The 19,003-nt window shown below is 36.3% G+C and overlaps 1 protein-coding gene across 24 annotated transcripts in view; it reads right to left on the bottom strand.

The window, feature by feature from the left end:
* Positions 1 to 19,003, bottom strand: part of GPHN (gephyrin) — a 268,916-nt gene that overhangs the window by 126,892 nt on the left and 123,021 nt on the right. For 23 of the 24 annotated variants that reach the window (XM_058807902.1, XM_058807893.1, XM_058807900.1 and 20 more), the window contains one exon: positions 1,687 to 1,779. The exons of the other annotated variant lie outside the window; for it this stretch is intronic. In XM_058807902.1, the coding sequence (XP_058663885.1) occupies positions 1,687 to 1,779 (93 nt within the window). The remainder of the gene's footprint in view (positions 1 to 1,686; positions 1,780 to 19,003) is intronic. 24 annotated transcript variants of the gene reach the window in all.

The following is a 19,003-nucleotide window of genomic DNA, read 5'->3' on the forward strand; positions in this document are numbered from 1 at the left end:
TACTGGCAAACTAATTTTCTTCCCTTAAAATATTTTTTTTGACTGAATGATGTAATAAATCCTATCATAGGAACAATGTTTGTCATCACAATTTTTTAATAACCTGGGATTCTATATCTCCACTGAGATTAGAATTAATCCAATTTAACTAAGTGAAAAACAACACAGATTTTCTTCAGTACAAGTTATTAATGATTTTTATATCAATGTGATTTTATTATACAGAGACAATAACAACTCAGATAACTATCAGAATGGCTTACTCAACAAAACTGATGAAAAAACATCCCTACCTGTGTTAATTAGTATGAGTAACAGCAATGCAGAGTAAAGATTATACTGGGTGTTTGTGCATAGAGTTCTCATTTGTTTATTTTTTGTGCCATATGCTGCTTGAGAATCTGTAGCTAATTTTCTGCACTGGCTACAATGCTTCATCTGGCACTGCTGCCCAGGCTTGACCCCGCACAAAGGAAAACTGAAGCAGAAATTCATCCCTCCTTCTACCCAGTCCTGGTTACACAACCTTCAAAAGCATTATGTTAGTTTGCAAGAAAGAGACAAATTTAACCAACTCACTTTTCACTTGTGGTGCCTTTAGCAAAGGGAATAATCTGCAAACCAATTTTCACTATGTGCCACACTGTGTTCATCTTAACATTGTTCCCACTTCCTGATACACAGACTGCCCCCCCAGGGTTTAGTTACTCTAGTTACTCAAGGTTTCTATTTCCATTAGAAGTAATGAACAGGAGCATTTTGTTTACATGTTTCTCTAGTTACACAAATGTTATACAATAAATTAAAAAATGTTTATGAATTCCTAATGGAAAAAAAAATTGAACTGCAGGCATGTGACAAAACACACTTGTAAGTAAAAAGCATTGTAGATATGCTATAAAGAACTCAAATCAACCGGAGAGTCTAAGAAATCAAAAACATACATGAGTACTTAAAAGAAATCTAGGTATGTTTAATTGTGCAAATAAACACAACTCACTCAATCTTAGTTCTGCCCTTTAGTGAATAAAATTACACCAAATGAAAGATGTGATTTTCAAAGTTCATGTTAATCTAATTTGGAACCATAAATAACAAAATACTACAAGAACAATCACACAGTCATTTCACATGACAACTCATGGCCATAAGGTCAGGTTAGGTTAAGCTTCTCATTTTTCTCCCCTTACTTTAGCTTAATGTAAGTGTAACGTAGGCAACTTTCCTAAGCAACATTTACTGGTGCATTACCTCCACCTCTGTGTCTGTTTAGATTTTTCTGACAAGCAGATCCATCTCTCTTATGCCACTCTTCCTTGCACAAGACACAACAAAAGCCACACAAAATTTTGCTTAGCAGTGTTGTACTGCAGTGCTAAGGAAAATGACGCCACAAAGCCATTAGAATTTTGTTTTGTGAGGGGACTGGAAAACCATTAAACTGTACCACATTTTAGTTTGAAAATTGTTTTGGGTCCAGAACCCAAGGTCAGAGTAATTCTCTTGTGCTATATTTTCTATTACTTTTTTCTGATTCCAAGTTGTGTAGCACTTGACCCATCCACAGATACTGCAAAGAAAAGTTACAGAGAAAATTTAAAAAAAAAAACCAAAAACCCTCCCCTCCTCCAGACTCATGCATTTTTGCACCAAAGGGCAGATTTTTCTATTCCAGGACTATCTCACCTCTGGAGTGACATCTCGCGGTGCAAACCCTGTTCCTCCTGTTGTTAAAATCAAATTAAGTTCCTTTTCATCACACCAATCTATCAGCGTCTCCTGAAAGAGAACATGAATCCTGTCAGATGCAGCAAGAAATGGTTTTATCAGATAATACACGAAGACTTGAAATGTCTTAAAACAGAGACACACACAATATGGGGAATTATAAACCACTCATGGCTTTTTATACAAAGATTTTAAACCAATATTTATAATCAAGATAAGACAGAATAATGCAAGTATCTACAAAATATTATTTTGCATATAGAAACTGAAATTCAGTTCTCTATCTCTTGACCTGAATTGGAAAACAAGTATTTACAGTTATTAATTTCTACCACTGTTTATTTTGATATATAAATATAATATTCTTTGATACACATTAATAGATTATGTAAATTTAATTTAGATTACATAATTGATTCTTGTAACAGTAACTTTGGTTTGCATGCTGCACTTTTTCATAGCCTGAAAAAACCAAGAACCACGAATCTGTAAGCCTAACTACCCAAAGATTCAATAATGCACTTGATGCAGCAGGTGATGGTCTATAATCATCTTTCCTACATTCCCCTAATAACTCAACAGGAGTGTGCATACCCATTCCAAAGCTGGACTGAGAAATCTGTCATTCAAATGCAATGACTTACAGTTCTGGAAAACTCATGACACTAGAGAAGTGTTTAATTTGATTTAATATATTCATTCCAAAAAATGACTTTTTAAACTAGTTTTCAAACTGTGACAAAAATTTGACATAAGCAGAAGACTTATTTAATGTTAATGTGATTATCTCACTTATCCCTCATACTCGACTGTGGGCCAGCACAGCAGGAGCATGTCTGCCTGGAGTGCAAAATTCACTGTGTTACCTTAAGTACACTCATTACACAGTAAAGTATCATCTGCAGAGATCATATCAATTATTGAGAGAGTTATCCATATTCTAGCCAAGAAACAACATTATTTGAAAATGCTAAGGACAAATTTAAGTTTTGGGAGCATTATATTGGGAAGGAAGGAATAGTTTTGGAGATTGTTGGCTTAAAGCTTATTATTTATCACAAAATTAGCTCTGGGAAATATAGTGGTTTAAAAAGCTTAAAATAAAATGTCTGGAACAATTGAAAAAGTACAACCAATTTTGGTAATCCTCAGCTGTATTTTTGCAGGCCTAGTACTGCTATGTAATTCTCATGTAACAGAAGGATCATATACAGACACTTAAAAATTACAGCTAGAATAAACCTATGTCTGACTGCAAGCCCCACCACATCAATACATCCAAGGATTACTAGAAGTGGCAAAACCAAAGGTTCTGTCTTTATTTCTCCTTCCTTTACTCATTACTTCCACTTCCGCTTTTGTATTCTCTCTTTATTAAAATCACATTCATCTTTTCACTCTACACCTTTGGAGAATAACTCTCTAATTCACTGGGTTGTAAGTGAACATATCAGAAGCTTGTTATATGAACATTTCAAATAAGCTTGGGAAAGGAACAAGGATAATGCCTCAAAGTTGTACATAAATAAATGAACTAGTAACTATAGCTCTTGTGTTACATTTTGAAAAAAAATGTGAATTATGGCAGTAAAAGAATTTTAGGTCTTAAAATTCTTTGCTTCAATAACACAGTTACACATTAGGAAATTTCTTTCAAATAGGTGGCATCTCTATCATCTAGAAACATATTTGTCTTGACTTAAATAGGTACACATTTCAGAGAACAGTTTGGAGAAGCTCAGTTTTTGGCAAAGTTAGACCTTAATATTGTATTTATTTTAAAAACTGATATGGTCAGGGAAACATCTTCCTATAGAAAACAGGATGGATAGATTTTCAGCATTTGGTTTGGTTTTTTTAAAAGCATAATTTAGCTTTGGATAAAATAAAACCTGCTAAATTTATTTTAACAAGCAAATAGATCCTTCCTCTGTTCTCATTTTGCTACAGTTCAGTAATACTTCCATTAACGAAGGGAGAAAAACTCATGTGATATCCTACAAAAAACTAAAGAAATTAGCATCCTAACTCTTCAATTAAACTGAGCAATAATTAAGTGCCTATTCCTGCTACTGCATCAGTGTACCTAGGCAGACTCCTCGATAGAATTCTCAATCAAGTTCTAGTTACAGTAAAGATACTTTCAAGCTTTCAAGTAGAAGACCTTTAACTACAAGGCAGTGAGTTTGGGTTTCATTGTGCTTTAGAAGTGCAAATTCATCACTTAGATATTTTAAAACCATGGAAAAATACCCAAGGCTTATATTCAGCTTATTTATTTTCTCACTAACCCAAAAAACTGTGTCCCCATGAAATATTCTCATCTCTGTAAAAGTATCTAAAAAAGGAAGCCCCACGCTCATCAATTATGAACAAATTGTGGACTCAGAACAGGTAGATTCTGTACTGGCTTTGCAGGGAAATGAATTTTCTCTGTCTTCAAATGAAGATTTCTCTAGGCAAGTGACCTGATATTTGGCTTTACTGACGCCATGCATGCAAAATTATTATATAACATTTCAACCAAAGAAAATTTAATTTAATATTTTTATGCATATTTCTCCTCTTCTATTGTTTCACTTATGATAAGCTTTTGAGAGAAAATGGCTAGGTCAACAGATTATGTAAAGCACTATTATTTCATTCAAGCCATTGGAATGATGCTGATGGATACAAAATACAGTAGCTGACTCTGAAAACAGTCCAGTAAAATTACCACCAAGTTTTAAAAAGCCAGAACAAAGCTACAGAACTCTAGGGGGGAAAAAACCCCAATCAATAAATAGCTTAATACTTTTAAAAATTAGTATTCTAAATTAGGCTTTATCAGTTATTTTCCAGGGTCAAGATGTAACAGAAATGAAGTCATTACAGACAGTTCCTCCACAAATATTTTTATTTCAAAAGGACGCAGCCATTTCAGATTTCACTGAAGTCCTAAAATAATTATATTAATTATGTCTTTCTGATGCACAGAAGTAAAATGTCAGGCCAGCTGTCTCCTTAAGCTTTAGATTAGATCTAGTTCCCTGTCCTCTTTACCTAATTTCTCATATTTTCTCTCTCAAATACATTTAAATTTCCCTCATTCAAATGAGTAAGAAATCCTTAGGTATAACAAACAACCTCTTTCCATCTCTTGCTCCAAAGAGCTCTTGCTTCTATCAGCTCCCTCTCTCCCACAACCTGGAACTACTCATTGGACTTTCTATGCACTGCCCAGTATTGAAACTACTTCAATTATAACACTACTCAACAAAAACTTTGTTTATGGTGCTTGAATTTTCTCATGACCAGTGTTAATTTTACCAGTGCAGAGAAACCTTGCGTCATGTTTTCTCTTAGTCTTTCACATGTGAATTTATTGATTTAAAGACTAATAAAGATCATTACCTCAGGGAAAAAAAGCCTACAGGTACAGCTCAGTGCAGAGACCCTTTGTATTTGGCAGGAACATGCTTGCAAATTCATAAAGGCACCACCACATCAGGATACACTAAGCCCAAAAGCTGTACAGATGCATTTTGGTGGCACCACACTTAAACTAGTGCTACCTGACATTTCAGTCAGGGAACTGCTTGACCACTCACTGACATATTTCCTTCTGCAGAGCTAACTTAAGCATCTCCCAGTCCAAGACACAAACCTGCCATTAGTCTAAGCTGCAATGAGCAAGCCACAAAATTTTGGTAATTTCCTTTTGTATTTCAAACTAGTTGCAGGGCTCTGATTCTTCCCTATACCACACCCTGCCTTGATCTACAGTGTTCAAGGGAGAGAAAATACATTATGCTTTAATTTGGTAGGGTTGTCCAGCAACGCTTCATGATTATCATTAGGTATTGTTGTATTTCTAGTAACTCCTCTTCATTAATAATTTCTGTGGGATAATGTCTCATCATGATGCACAAGAAACCTCATCACAAGATACACAATTACAATAGACGGGGAAGTGGGCTATTTCATACCTCCATCCTTTAATCTCTGCGTAAGTGAACTGGAAAAACAAATAGGGATTCCTTTCTGGAACGAGAGGAACAATGCCCTAATCTTTAAAGATAACTAAGGTTTGTGGATTACTTATCTTAGCCAGAAATTTAAACTTGAGACAGGCTGCAAGTCTCCTCCAGTCCTCCTAGCACTGCTGTCTGGTGGTTTTTCACACAGACATTGGGACTACGAGCCTTTACGGGAGCAGAAGCACTACAAAGCTCATGAAAATGGTCATTGTGCATCAGGTTAAATGCCTACATAGAAAAGATGAAGTCCTGATGATTTTTCCTTTTTTTGATGCTACAGTCTATGGCACGCCATGCCTTTTTTTTATTGTCCTATTTTTGCCATCACTGCCCTGAAAGTGTGGTAACACTCCCACATGTTTATGCTTCCAAAATTACTAGAATATCTTCCTTCAAGTTACTATTCTGGTGCTTACCATTTAGATAAGAATGTATGTGTTTTTTGATCAATACATAATTTACTTCATAATACAAGGTTTGTAAAAATAATTCTCAATCTGCATACGTATTTTCATATATCATAGCCACTAGAACATGACATGTACACTGTTATAATTTAAAACATCCAGAAAGAACAGGGAAATACTAAAAACAGTATAAACAGGGCAGGATTTCATAATGAAACCAATGAATCCGTACAGAATTCTTTCATTCTATATTCAGTATTGAAACTAGTTAAACAATTCTTAATTCCGTAGTTAACAAAGATGTTTGGCATTTTGGCCCATGCTAGATTTTTCCAGCACAGTGCAATTGTGAAGTTATTTCACCTTATATGCATCACTAATCATACAGTAAGTAAAATATATAAAAATTTTAACTGCTGAACAAATATAATTGTTAAATATGGATCTTAACTATGGAAAAAATATACATTTATTTACATTGGACTTTGAAACATAGGTAAGTCAGTATAAACTGGTTTACAGACATGCATACTATCCAGAAGTATTCCCAAAACAACTTCATGTGACTTAAAAGATCATTGTGGCTTCCAGGACAAACTACTGAGAGTCTTCAGAGATGGAGAAGCTGTGTTCTCCAGAGTAGATCTCAAAATTACAAGCTTTGTAAAATTATGTAAATTCTGCATTTGCAAGCAAATCCTGTTTACTTTAGGAAAATATATTTTTAAATGCAAGGAGAAACATAGGACAGTATGTTTTTAAATGAATAGTGATAGTTTTCCTTAGCAAAATAAGTTAAATTAAAAAATATTCATATATGAAAAGCCATAATAAATATCAATCTATTTTTCTTCCACACTTTTTGGGCTCAAGCTTGAAGAAAGTACAAGATAAATTTCATGTATGATGATTTAACATCATCACAATGAAGAAACTATAATGAATGACAATATGACAAGACAGATCAAAGAAGAGAAATTCAGCATAGACACAGATTTTCTAGGAAAACTGGATGTAGTTTCAAGCACTGAGTTCCAGGAATATAAGAATTAGCTCATTAAGATCTCATTACAATCTTTACTTAGTCATGTAGCTTGGACTACCCCAGAGCCCAGCTCACTAAAGTTAAGCCTGATTCTATGACAGGAAAGAGCATACATGAGTCAGAAATTCATGTCACAGCACACAAAGCAGGAGAAAAGAAGAATGAAAAGTTGAAGTAATCCATTTGTACCTCATTGTATTATTCAGGAATTTGAATCTTCTCTATTCCGTGGATCATGGCTTGTACATTATTTGAAAATATAGACTGGGGACTATGCAAGAACACGAATACCCATAAAGAAAGGCAACGAAGTAAAGAGTGGAGTACAACATTAAGTTTGAAAAGCAGGGAAGGTCTTCAAAATGTTAGCATATTCTTGGAATTAATTTCATATATTTTTGCCCTACTTCTTGTGAGGGTTTTATTTCTTATGCTAACAATCCTTTACTTATTTTTCAAAAGGTTCCATGAATTGTAGAGGCCTGAAGATACTCATGTGTGGAGCAACAACTTTCCAATAAATCAATTTCAAAATTATTTAAGAATTTCATAAAATTAAACTTTAAAGCAACATGAAAACATGTGTGTTGTTTTCTATTACCTCCATTCCTTTTATCCTTTCCTCACCAGCAGAAGGCAAAAAGTAAGAGAAATGTTAGGAATATGTTCAGTGTAATCACTGTAGTCAAGAGACTTGAATGAAATGCAATTATGTATCTTACTGTGTCTAAATACAGCTTTTCAAATTTTGAGATTTTACAGAACACAGCAAGTCATCTTCCAAAGCTCCTACAGGTGAATTTCCAGTTTTCAGCATCACAGTTATGTTGCAGTTGTTTTTTTAAATACTAAGCTAACATATTAAAAGACATCATAAAAATGTAACTATTTTATTGAAATGCAAAACTAAAGGAGGAATGGAATAAAAATGTACTCTATAAATGGCTTACTTTTAAAATGGAAATTTAATTACAGGCATTTTCCATTTAAAGTAAATTGCAGCTATCAAGTATTTCAAGGTTCAACATACCAATGCAGCCTGTAACATAGACTTTTTAAAAAAGTACTTCATGTCTTCTAAAGCCTACTATTCAAAGTAATTAGCCCTAAAACAGAGGGGAAAAACAAGTAGGTTCTGAAGTGCAGTTATCAACAGAGTTCATCTATGCAAACAAGTAAGGGAAGTCTAGCAGAGAGATGTGCAAACACTGAAGTGTCTGGTCAAACCATCATGACTGGAAGAGCCAACACTTTTAAGAGCTGAGACTGGCAAAAGAATTTCTCATTAATTTGATGGAGAGAGGTAAAGACAGTTGAGGCCATGTACAAGGTCGATCTCCTCTCAGAAAAACAAAGGAAAGATTCTTATTTCAAGCTACCTACCTTGACATACTAGTCTTAGTATGTCTATACTAAGTATAGCCATACTATAATTAAGAAAAATAGTGAGTTGTTGTATGTTTTAATAAATTGCATTAAAAACCACAAGTAAATTTAGGTCAGAACAAACCATGCACCCGCATGCACACAAAGGCACAAAGACCCTTTTCCTTCTGTACAAAAATCTGCTCCCATCTAATGTTGGTGCCACTGGATCCTCCTAGAGCCAGGCTAAGGTAACCCACAGGAAAGGACTGGGCACTTGGCATAACAGCTTTCTACAGATGCTTGGAGGAAGAGATGGAACTTAGAATTAGATACTTTCCAAACGTGTCTGTGTCTACCAAGACCTTTACTGTTGACTCTGCATTTGGCAGATATACACATAAGTGTAGGCCTATGTGCGCATGTGCTCATTTTTATCTAATGAAAATGTATTAGCAAAAGCACCAAAGCTCAATGTGTCTCATTTCTGCCATGTATAAAAGGCATCTCTCTAAAATACAATATTTTCTCACTAAAATAAATATTACAGAGTTATAAAAATTCTGGTTTTCTTAAGAATTGAAAACAATTAAAAACTTAAGACATAATGCCTCCTTGCCATTATCACTTTTCCTAGTGAGAATATTGAGAATTGTTTTTTTTTGATTATACAAGTATAAAACCAAATAAATGAATCTAATACTATTTACTAACTACAAATAGACAAAAACTTTCTCCATTTTTAAAATTTTCTTAAATTAAAACAGCACTTCAAAGACCTGTTATTACAAGAATACATGCATGGTTTTGGAGCCATAAAATTCAGATTATTGGGCACAACAAGATGGCTTTTCCCACATTTTCTTCCCCTTTGCATACATATAGTGTTCATCTAAGGTTGTTTAGAAAACTATTCTTTGGGTTTTCTTCTCAGAATGTGCAAAGGCAGCTTGATATTACAGACAAATCAGTTACTTTGTAAAACTAGAGCTCTTCATAGTATTTTATGTATGTGTACCAATACCTACAGCACATGTATCTCGTGTCCCACAGACCAGAAGCTTCAGCAAAGTTTGCAGGCTGTAACTAAGCCCAGATAAATTACACCTCAATCTTATGGAAAAGGCAAAGTGATAGAAAACCAACTGTAAATTTCTTTGAGTTGCCAAACTAACATTAATTGCTACAACCTTAAGGAACTGGTAAAAACACATCCACCATATTTGCAAAGGTGACAGGTCTCAGAGAAGTCCCAGTACAAATGCCTCAGAATCATATTTCTGTAAAAGCCCTCAACTCACTTGAAAATAATAATTTGCAGAATTTGCATGTGCATATTTGCATGCAGGGACAAGTACATCTCCAGTTTAAGCTAGGTTATACCCCATGTCCGCTTGTTTAATTGGCAGGAAATGCAGTGAATTAGAAAATTACTACAAGGCTTCTATGATTAAAAAGAAAAAAACACATGAGGTCAGCTGTGGAAAAAATGTTTAAACTCAAATGTTGGCTTTCCTGCAACTAAGAAATTTTAAAGATCAATACATTAGTATAAATAAAACTGATTCTTATAGATTTCAGTTCCATTTCTAGCCTCATTTTCTAATAGTAAATACAATCTTACATGTTACTTCACACACTTAGCTACAATTGTGAACGACATTATTTTATTTTTTAAATTATGTTACAACTTAGATGATCTCAAGTTTTCATGTAGCTCTCAATAGAAATGACAAATTGAATGGAATGAAGATATTTAAATATCTAAATAAGGTTAGGATGGGGGGCAAGACAAGAGATGAGACCATTAGAGAGATAGGGAGCTACTCAGTGTAATGCAGTTTGTGGTATAAATTTCCCCCCATGTGTTGTTCATGCATATCATCCATGGAGTCAATGAATTAAATTGGTTTTAAAAATGAAATCTACTGCTTTACCTGTGAGAATACAGTAAAGAAAATTTACCTACCAATGAACAGCTGCAGTACTTTGAGACACTTAGTCCATACATATACTCTAAGAGTGGGTGGGCTTGTGGCCTGCCCTGGAGTGTCCCGGGAGGGGCACTCCCACTCCTCCCCTCGTCCTGCTTGAGGCATTGACACACTGCCACCACTGCAGTTCCTCTTAAATGCACAATCAAACCTGAAAGAGATTCAGAAAGAGGGGAAAAGCAGGTAGGAGACTAATGTACATGCAGACTATACCTCTCAAAGAACACCAGTTACTGATGAGTAACCTTTCTTCTTTGAGTCTGCATGTACATTCCCACAATGACTCACTCTGATCAGTTACCTTTGCCTTTTCCCATCCAGGAGAAGGCCTGAGGACTCCCACAAACAACTGCAGCATCACTCCACTGAAGGCTGAAACAGCCCTGGATCCTATTAGACTAAGACAATGCTGGGTGAAAGCAAAGAGAGACCTCCAGGTGACCTTACAGCACATGTCTAAATACCATACAATATAGATACTAAGTTTATCCAGAGATCTAACAGAATTTGGTTTGGCCACATGAAATTCCTTGAGTCTACTCAGAGACAGAAAGGCACCTAAACAATTATTATGTGAAGTCAGCCAAACTTTTTGATATTCCCACTGTGCAACAAGAAGCAAACTAGAAAATTTGGATCTCTGAAGAGAAATTATAAAGGTCTTATGAAATCAAAAATATAAAGTATAAAATTCAAACAAAGAAGCATAAGATCTGGAAATAAGTATTGAAGGACTAATTTTCTTGTTACTCTGGATCTTCAAGAAGGACTCCTGGATGACTGAAGAACAGATATTCTGCCCATATATAGGTAGTATGCAAAATAGCAGCTATTAGGACCAATATGCTTCACTAGCTGGCTGAGAAAACTATTTCCAAATGCACCACTTTCCTAGACACCAGCAGAAGGAATAAGCAGAAGTAAGAATTAAAGAGTTCAAAAGGGGAGAAGCAACCACCATAATACAGTGGTTTTCCACTGCATAAACAGTGGGAAACTGTCATCAACCATGAACAATTCAATACATCCTGATCATCTCTTAGGAAGATGTGAATTGTGAAATGTGTGAACATCAGTGTGCTCAACCAGAGAGAGTAACCTGGTAACCTCACCAAAATACAGAGAGAAATCAAAGGAACTACACATCACAAATATTCAGAGAGCTGAGATCAAAGCAGCAACAAGCATGTCATACAGACATTATCATTTTCTCATAGAGTATGCATGCCTAGATTATACTTTCCTGCTACTAATTATCATTACTCTGGAGAGAAGCAAAAACTGACCGCCCTAGAGATTGATTAATGTTTTGGCTTGGGAGTCCCAAGATTGCCACAGACTGAAGAGCAAGGGAAGAACTAAAATACAATTTCTAGGAAGACTACAAAAGAAGTATACTCATAGCTGCCCATGACTATACCCACTATCAGAACAAGGTGAAATCACAAAACAAAAACCCCACAGTTTTCGTCTTTGCTGAGTATTTCTCTTTATGTTTGCCAGTTGTGGTAACTTACAATCAATGCACCATAAAAGGAGAATCATTTTACAAGCCTAATCCAAATAAAATTGCTGTATGGATCTATTAAACCAGGCATCTGTATGACATGCCAAAACAATAAGTACATTTTAGCACAATCACAGGCAGCATTGCAAAAACTGTAACATTTTTGTGTACTTAGAAACAAGGCCCTAACCTAATACTTTAATAGATAATAGGTTCCTCCTGAGTTGAAATCATTGCTATCTTGTAGCATATGTAAAGGTTATGGTCTCCTTCCTACCCAAAATGTTTAAATAGTCAAATAGAGTGTTATGCTTCACTGTATGAAAAATGAAGCTTCAATAATGCCTGAGTCTATTAGTCCAAATGATCAGTGTGGGGGGGAAAAAGGGCAGTACAACTATAATAGATGGTTACTATTATAATAGCTCCTGAATTCCAAGTACTGATACTGTTCAAGCCAGAATGGAGTGACTGTGGTGACACAGACACTGCTTTTTCCTAACCACAGCAGAGTTAAGGGTATTGGTAGATAAGCACCAGTCTGAAAAGCATGGAAATCAAAAGATATCTCCCTACCAACTCAGATGCTCTTGCCCTCTAGAGAAGACATTTTAATTTCTGGATGTTATGATAGATTAATTAGTCCTTGGTGAATAATGTTGTCAATACAATTGCCTATTTGAATATGCAGAGAAATTGCTGTTAAGAAGATGTGCCAGCATATTTTGAAGATCCTGAAAATCTGTAACAATTATTTTATGTCAAGCCCAACAAATCCATAGATGGAGTAATTGCATGCTTGCACCTCCATGCCTGCTGCTACAGTGCACTATTGCTGGTGCCATTCACTAAAAAAAAAAAAAAAAAAATCATTGTTCTGAGCATCAGCCTATGGATCCTGAACAGCATTCTGATATTACCTGGTAATTTTTATTAGAATCATAGAATATCCTAAAAATGCTGCTCTTGTGCAAAAAGAAGCCAGCCTAGCTGACATCTCTACATATTTGTAGTGGATCCTGCTACCAGCTGAGAGATTTAAAGATTACTATCTATCAACTATATTAATTCTCTAACATCATCAATGCTAGATTTAGCTTCCAGAAAATAATAAACCATCAGTAAAGAAGCCCCCTCATTCAAAACAAAGAAATTTCTTTTAGTTCTCAAAATATAAGGAATATATGGACATCCTGCTCTGATATATTCTTGTGACAGGGACACACAAACAAGAAAGAAAAGGGTATACACAACTAAAGAAAGAAGACTGGAGTATTCTGGATCTGATTAGATTGTCTGCACTTCTGCATTTTCTGTTGAGTAGGAGTAATCCTGAAGACCCTGAAAATGATTCTCAAAAGCTATAAGGAAAGTATAAAAATCAATTGAAATTCATTGACAGTTATTAATGCAAAAAACATGTTAACAGCTCTTGAAGGCAATGAAAAATGAGTAACTATGATCAATACAGAAAAAAAAAAGATTTTTCCCTATGTGCGCTGGTTGTTTTTTTCTATAAAGATAGAGCACAATAAAAGAATAATAGAATGAACGAGTAATACGCTGCCTTGCTGATTAAGTTATTGCTTATTCCTAAGTGAGTGCAAGCATCTAAAGAGTAAAATATAAAGAACCTTTTTACACTTATAAGACTGAACCAAACTTACAAGCGTGAGTGAATTACTGAACTGGAAAGGCCATTCTCTTGAAAGGAAAGACATTTTCAGAATTGAGTCCATGCAGAATCTCTTTTATAGGCCCAAAGGATTATAGCTATTACATAATACTGGGTGAAAGCTGTTACCATAGAATTTGATGAGCCATCATCCGTTTCCATTTCAGCTTGCAGAGCTGTCTTAGCATCAGCCAATCCCGCTGCAATCAAAGATTTCAATTTTTATACTCAGGAGAAAACTAATGCAGAACAATTAATATCAGAAAGACTTCTTTCCCTAAAAGCTGAAACTTTTGGGTCATTTCTTTTTTGGAACATTTTTAAAAATGCTCACTTTTTCTTGATTTTGTTCTTTTCAACAAGAAAATTGCTTGGAATAAGGAGGGAATAAAAGCATTCAGAATACTAAAGAGATTTCAAAATCACCTTTGAACTGTTTCTGCAGCTGGTATAAATGAAACTAAAATCTGCCAGGGTACTAAGGTTGTTCAACCATGCCTGTATGGTTGAAATCTCTCAGGCAAAATAATATACAATATAGAATTTCAAACAACTTACAGCACTTTTGAAAAATTCTTCATACTCTTATCCTCATTGTTTCTAAGGTCCTAAATTCTTGGAAATTATGCGCTAAAGAAAGATATGCTGTCACTGTTGTATAATAAAGACTATATGTGTGTAAAAATAAAATGTATATTCTTCTCAGCCAACTGAACTGGAGACAAGTTTGTAAGAAGTCTTCCTAAATTGATAAAGTTGCTGCATCTGGAGCAAACAGAATCTTAATAAAGCAAATGCTTCCCAGAACAGATCTAGCTCAACCTAGTCTCATAATGTTAGCAAAGCCCCAAAGGTTGACTAAGACATGAAGAAAGTTTAAAGAAATACATTAAAAGAGTTGGAAAGGACGATTCTTAGCAGAATCACTTGTCATCTCTTGTTTTTCCAAAGACAAATACCAAACTTTACTAATTAAATCATAAGAGAAATACTAATCATTAGTATCAGAATGAGAGAAGCATAGAATATTTTCTCCTCACAAATGCTTGCAGCAATCATATTGAGTCTCTTGAGACTGCTGCAGAGGTATTCAAGAATGACCTGGACAGAATCTTGTGCAAAGGAAGGAGTCTCCAACACCCCTTTGGGCAATCCCTTCCAGGGCTCAATCACCCTCACAGTAAGGAAGTTCTTCCTCTTGTTCAGGTGGAACTTCCTGTGCATCATTTTCTGCCCATTGCCTCTTGCCCTATTGTTTGGCACCACCAAAAAGAGCCTGGCTGCTGGTTATGGGATCAAATGCAAAGAAAACTCTAAATGTAAGAAAAAATCTAAATATAAAAAATCAAAATGTCGGTATCAAAATGTTGGTGAAGAAAAAACACACTGGTGCAGTGCAGTAGTTTTCAGTTCCATAGGTGCTGTTTTTCTCTTCCTACACTCTCTCCCATGTGAGCTCCCTTTTATTTGATTTCCTTACAGATAAACCACTGCCTTCTAATTGATCCTTAGGGCCTCTTGCTAATTTTGTAACACACAAAATATGTCTCAAGCATTCCATGCATGTGATTGTTTTCAATCACAAAAAGTGACATACTCACACAGTGGTTTTCCACCCAGATTCACAGCATCTTCAGCAAACACACAAATTAGCTGGGCCTTTAGGGTTAACATTCTCTTGTTCTGGGTGGTAAGGGTGCCAGATGTTTGGCACCATTCCCATACAAGGCTCCATCCTCAGACACCCTCTCTTCAGATACTGCTAGACATTGACGACGTCCCCTCTCACTCATCTTTCCTCGAGGCTGAACAGGCCCGGCTCCCTCACCTTTTCTTATAAGAGGGATGTTTCAGTGCCCTCATCATCTTCAGAGTCCTTCACTGGACCTGCTCCAGTAACTCCCTGTCTCTCTTGTCCTGAGGAGCCCAGCACTGGACACAGCACTCCAGGTGAGGCTCTCCAGGGCTGAGCAGAGGGGCAGGATCCCCTCCCTCGACCTGCTGGCCATGCTCTCCCTAATGCAGCCCAGGATCCCATGGTCCTTCTTGGCCACCAGGACACACTGCTGGCTCGGGGACAGTTTGCTGTCCACCAGGACCCCCAGTCCTTCTCCACAGAGCTGCTCCCCAGCAGCTCAGCCCTCAGTCTGTGCTGGCCCATGGGGTTATTCCTGCCCAGGTGCAGAACCCTGCACTTGCCCTTGTTGAATCTCAGGCAGTTCTTCTCTGCCCATCTCTCCAGCCTGTTCTGAAGGGCTGCACAGCCCTCTGGGGTATCAGCCACTGCTCCCAGCTCTGTGTGCTCAGTGACCTCGCTGAGGAGAGATCTGCCCTTCATCCAAGTATTTGATGAGTAAGTTATTGACCACTGAGCCCAACACTGAACCTAGAAGACTCCACTAGTGACAGCCCTCCAACCAAATCCTGTGCCACTGATGAGAGCCTTCCTTGTTAAAGTATGAATAATTTCTAGAAGTAATTTCCAGAACTCATGGAAAGCCCTCTGGACTACAAGTACTTGTTTGTTATTTCAAAGACTTAAGAAGACATACACAGTAACCTTTACCAGAATCCAGAGTTATTTATATAGTTCAAAGAAGAGTTGCATAAGAAATAATGTGTCTTTTCAACTGTGTATCACCTGCTTTATATACCATTATTCTAACATATGGTCTGTTACATGAAAATGTTTATATAAGTTATTTTTCGTTATTTAATTGGAAAACTTACCTTTCTGGACAAGGTCAAATCACATTACAGTCAACTGCTCACTGCAACTTGGAATAAAGGTTTCATTGCCATAACTAAAAATAGCATATTGCCCCTTTCAAAGAGTTGTATCATCTCCCACACATCCTACTTTGGGGATTATGATGCATGCAGTATATGTTATCTCTGGACTACTGCTTTCCCTTGTAGAGAAATTGCCACTTTAGTGCTAGAGAGTGATGAAGAGCCTACACAGGCAGCACAGTCATACAGATAGTATTTTCAGCAAGAGGGAGTAGGTGGCATTAGTGGATGAGGGAGACAGGCAGTAAATTTCATCTGTGAGCAACAACTGGGCAACTCCCTCTGGAAATCAAGGACCACACACTGTTCTGTTGATAACATTTCTTATATTAGAGCGCTCCTGACCAGGAGGCCATTGTACATCAAGGAATTAGCAATCTGCATAACAGTTCCCTTGAAATTCCTACAGAAGCTGCCCTGTGCTTTATGTTCAGCATGGTTTTCAGGAATGTGTCATGCTGCATAAACCTCTTTGGCCAAAGGACAGACTCATCCACCTCATTGTAATGGAGGAGCCTGTAGGCAGCTCCAATTCAGCTCTGGTGATTACACCAGAGCATGGCTTTCCTTTATCTAAAAGAGTAGCAGAACTTTCTCACAAGTGGAGAAATCCATCCACATCTGATGCTGCATGAACATACAGTTCCTAGCATCTGAAGGGAGTAAGATTTATTTGCTACCTATATTCCTCCTCATCCTTTGCTTTATAAAAGCAGGTATTCCATTCAGCTATCTGCTGTCAGGCCTTTCCTACTGAGATACAGACAGAATCTGGCACTTCCCTCTCTCTTGCTTTCTGCCCCAGTACAGAAAAACACACACACACAGAATTCCCTTTTCATTTCAAGACCCATCATTTCTAAGTACAGAAGGAGAGGACGTTGCTTTTTTCTTGCAATTACTATTCAAGTCTTTTCTGTCCTCTAAGAGTTCTCTCTCCAGGCCCACTAACACTATGATATTTGAAAACATTAAATAGAAATAAAAGATTTTTTTTCTTCTGCTGAGTCTTATAAATCTGTGGTTAAATATCAGGCCTATCAGGAATCCAGTAATTCTACAGCAGCAATCTTCCAAGAGCCTTTACATTTGAACCAATGAGCCTAAGCACAGTATGTTGTTTTTGCAGCTGTAACCATCTATATTGATCAACTTGAAAAAATTTAGCCAATTTTCAAGCCACCATAGCCATTCCTTCCTGAATGTCACAGAGCATTTAGTAGTCCCTTAAATCTTTAGCTCCTGTTTCAGCTTTCACTTCTGTCTAATCCCAAAAGCAGATACATTTAGCAGGAAACTCTAAGCAATTTCTGTCTGTTACCCAAATTTCAAAATATCAGCAAGAAAACGTAGGACTACTGGCTACACTAAATATATTTTATTTGAATGAACAGCATACAGCTTAACAGTGATAAGACTTTTATTTTTCCAGACAACAACTAATCCACCAAATTTTTTGAGTTTGGTAAATTTGAATTTCCTGTATCTTTTGACCTTTAGGAAAAAAACCCCAAACATGATAATAAAACCCATGATAAAACTGAGGCACAGGAAAATAGACTACCACTTCAATTAAATATACTCATTTGAAGGTCTTAACTAGCAAGTTAACATCTGGCCATTCTAACTTAGAGTACTGACAAGAGAATACTATTTTGCTTAGGAAATAGTTGCAGGCTAAAAGAATAAACAGACTTCATACCTTTAGGCTCCTTTTATTATAATGATGTCTTTGTAGGGAGATATTAAATTTCTCACTGACCTACTTGTACAAAAAATTTCATTAGTAATCTCTGTTCTTTGGCTAGATTTCAGTGTCTGACTGAGGTCTGATAAGAAAATCTTTAATTCTTTTGCAAACTCTGTACACTTGGGATGTTTCCTTCAGTTCCTTGCAGATAATTTACAATGGCAAAGAGCAAAAAATTGGGCTTCCATGGAGAGTTTTGCATGTAAGAAATACCAGTGATCTAGAAAACCATTTAAAATTAACCGTTTATATCAAAGTTTCAATTTAAAATTTTTTTTTAAATTTTATTTGCATTACTAAGCTATCATTCACCCTATGTGTAAAAGAAACTTGTTATTTGTCAGTGGGCTTGATGCCTTGCATCTTATTCCTCATCTTGAAACCGAAGTGTTGAAGTGATTTAAGTATGACATTAAATATGCAGTCAGAGAAAAACTTGTGCCCCGTGTATTAATTTGAAGAACTGTGTTGTGACTACTGATGATGTATCCAAGGACAGGCAATGAAGTTGGTGAAGGATCTGGAGCACAAGCTTTTGATGAAGAGCTGCTGAGGGAGCTGGAGGTGTTTAGCCTGGAGAAAAGGAGGCTCAGAGAGACCTTACCATTCTCTACAACCATTCTAACCTGAAAGGAGGCTGTAGAGAGGTGGGGTTCTGTCTCTTTTCACAAGCAACAAGGAATAAATAATAGGTAAATTACATATTTATGTCATATAAAA

The sequence above is a fragment of the Ammospiza caudacuta genome, chromosome 6 (assembly GCF_027887145.1).
Source record: "Ammospiza caudacuta isolate bAmmCau1 chromosome 6, bAmmCau1.pri, whole genome shotgun sequence".
NCBI classification, from domain to species: domain Eukaryota; kingdom Metazoa; phylum Chordata; class Aves; order Passeriformes; family Passerellidae; genus Ammospiza; species Ammospiza caudacuta.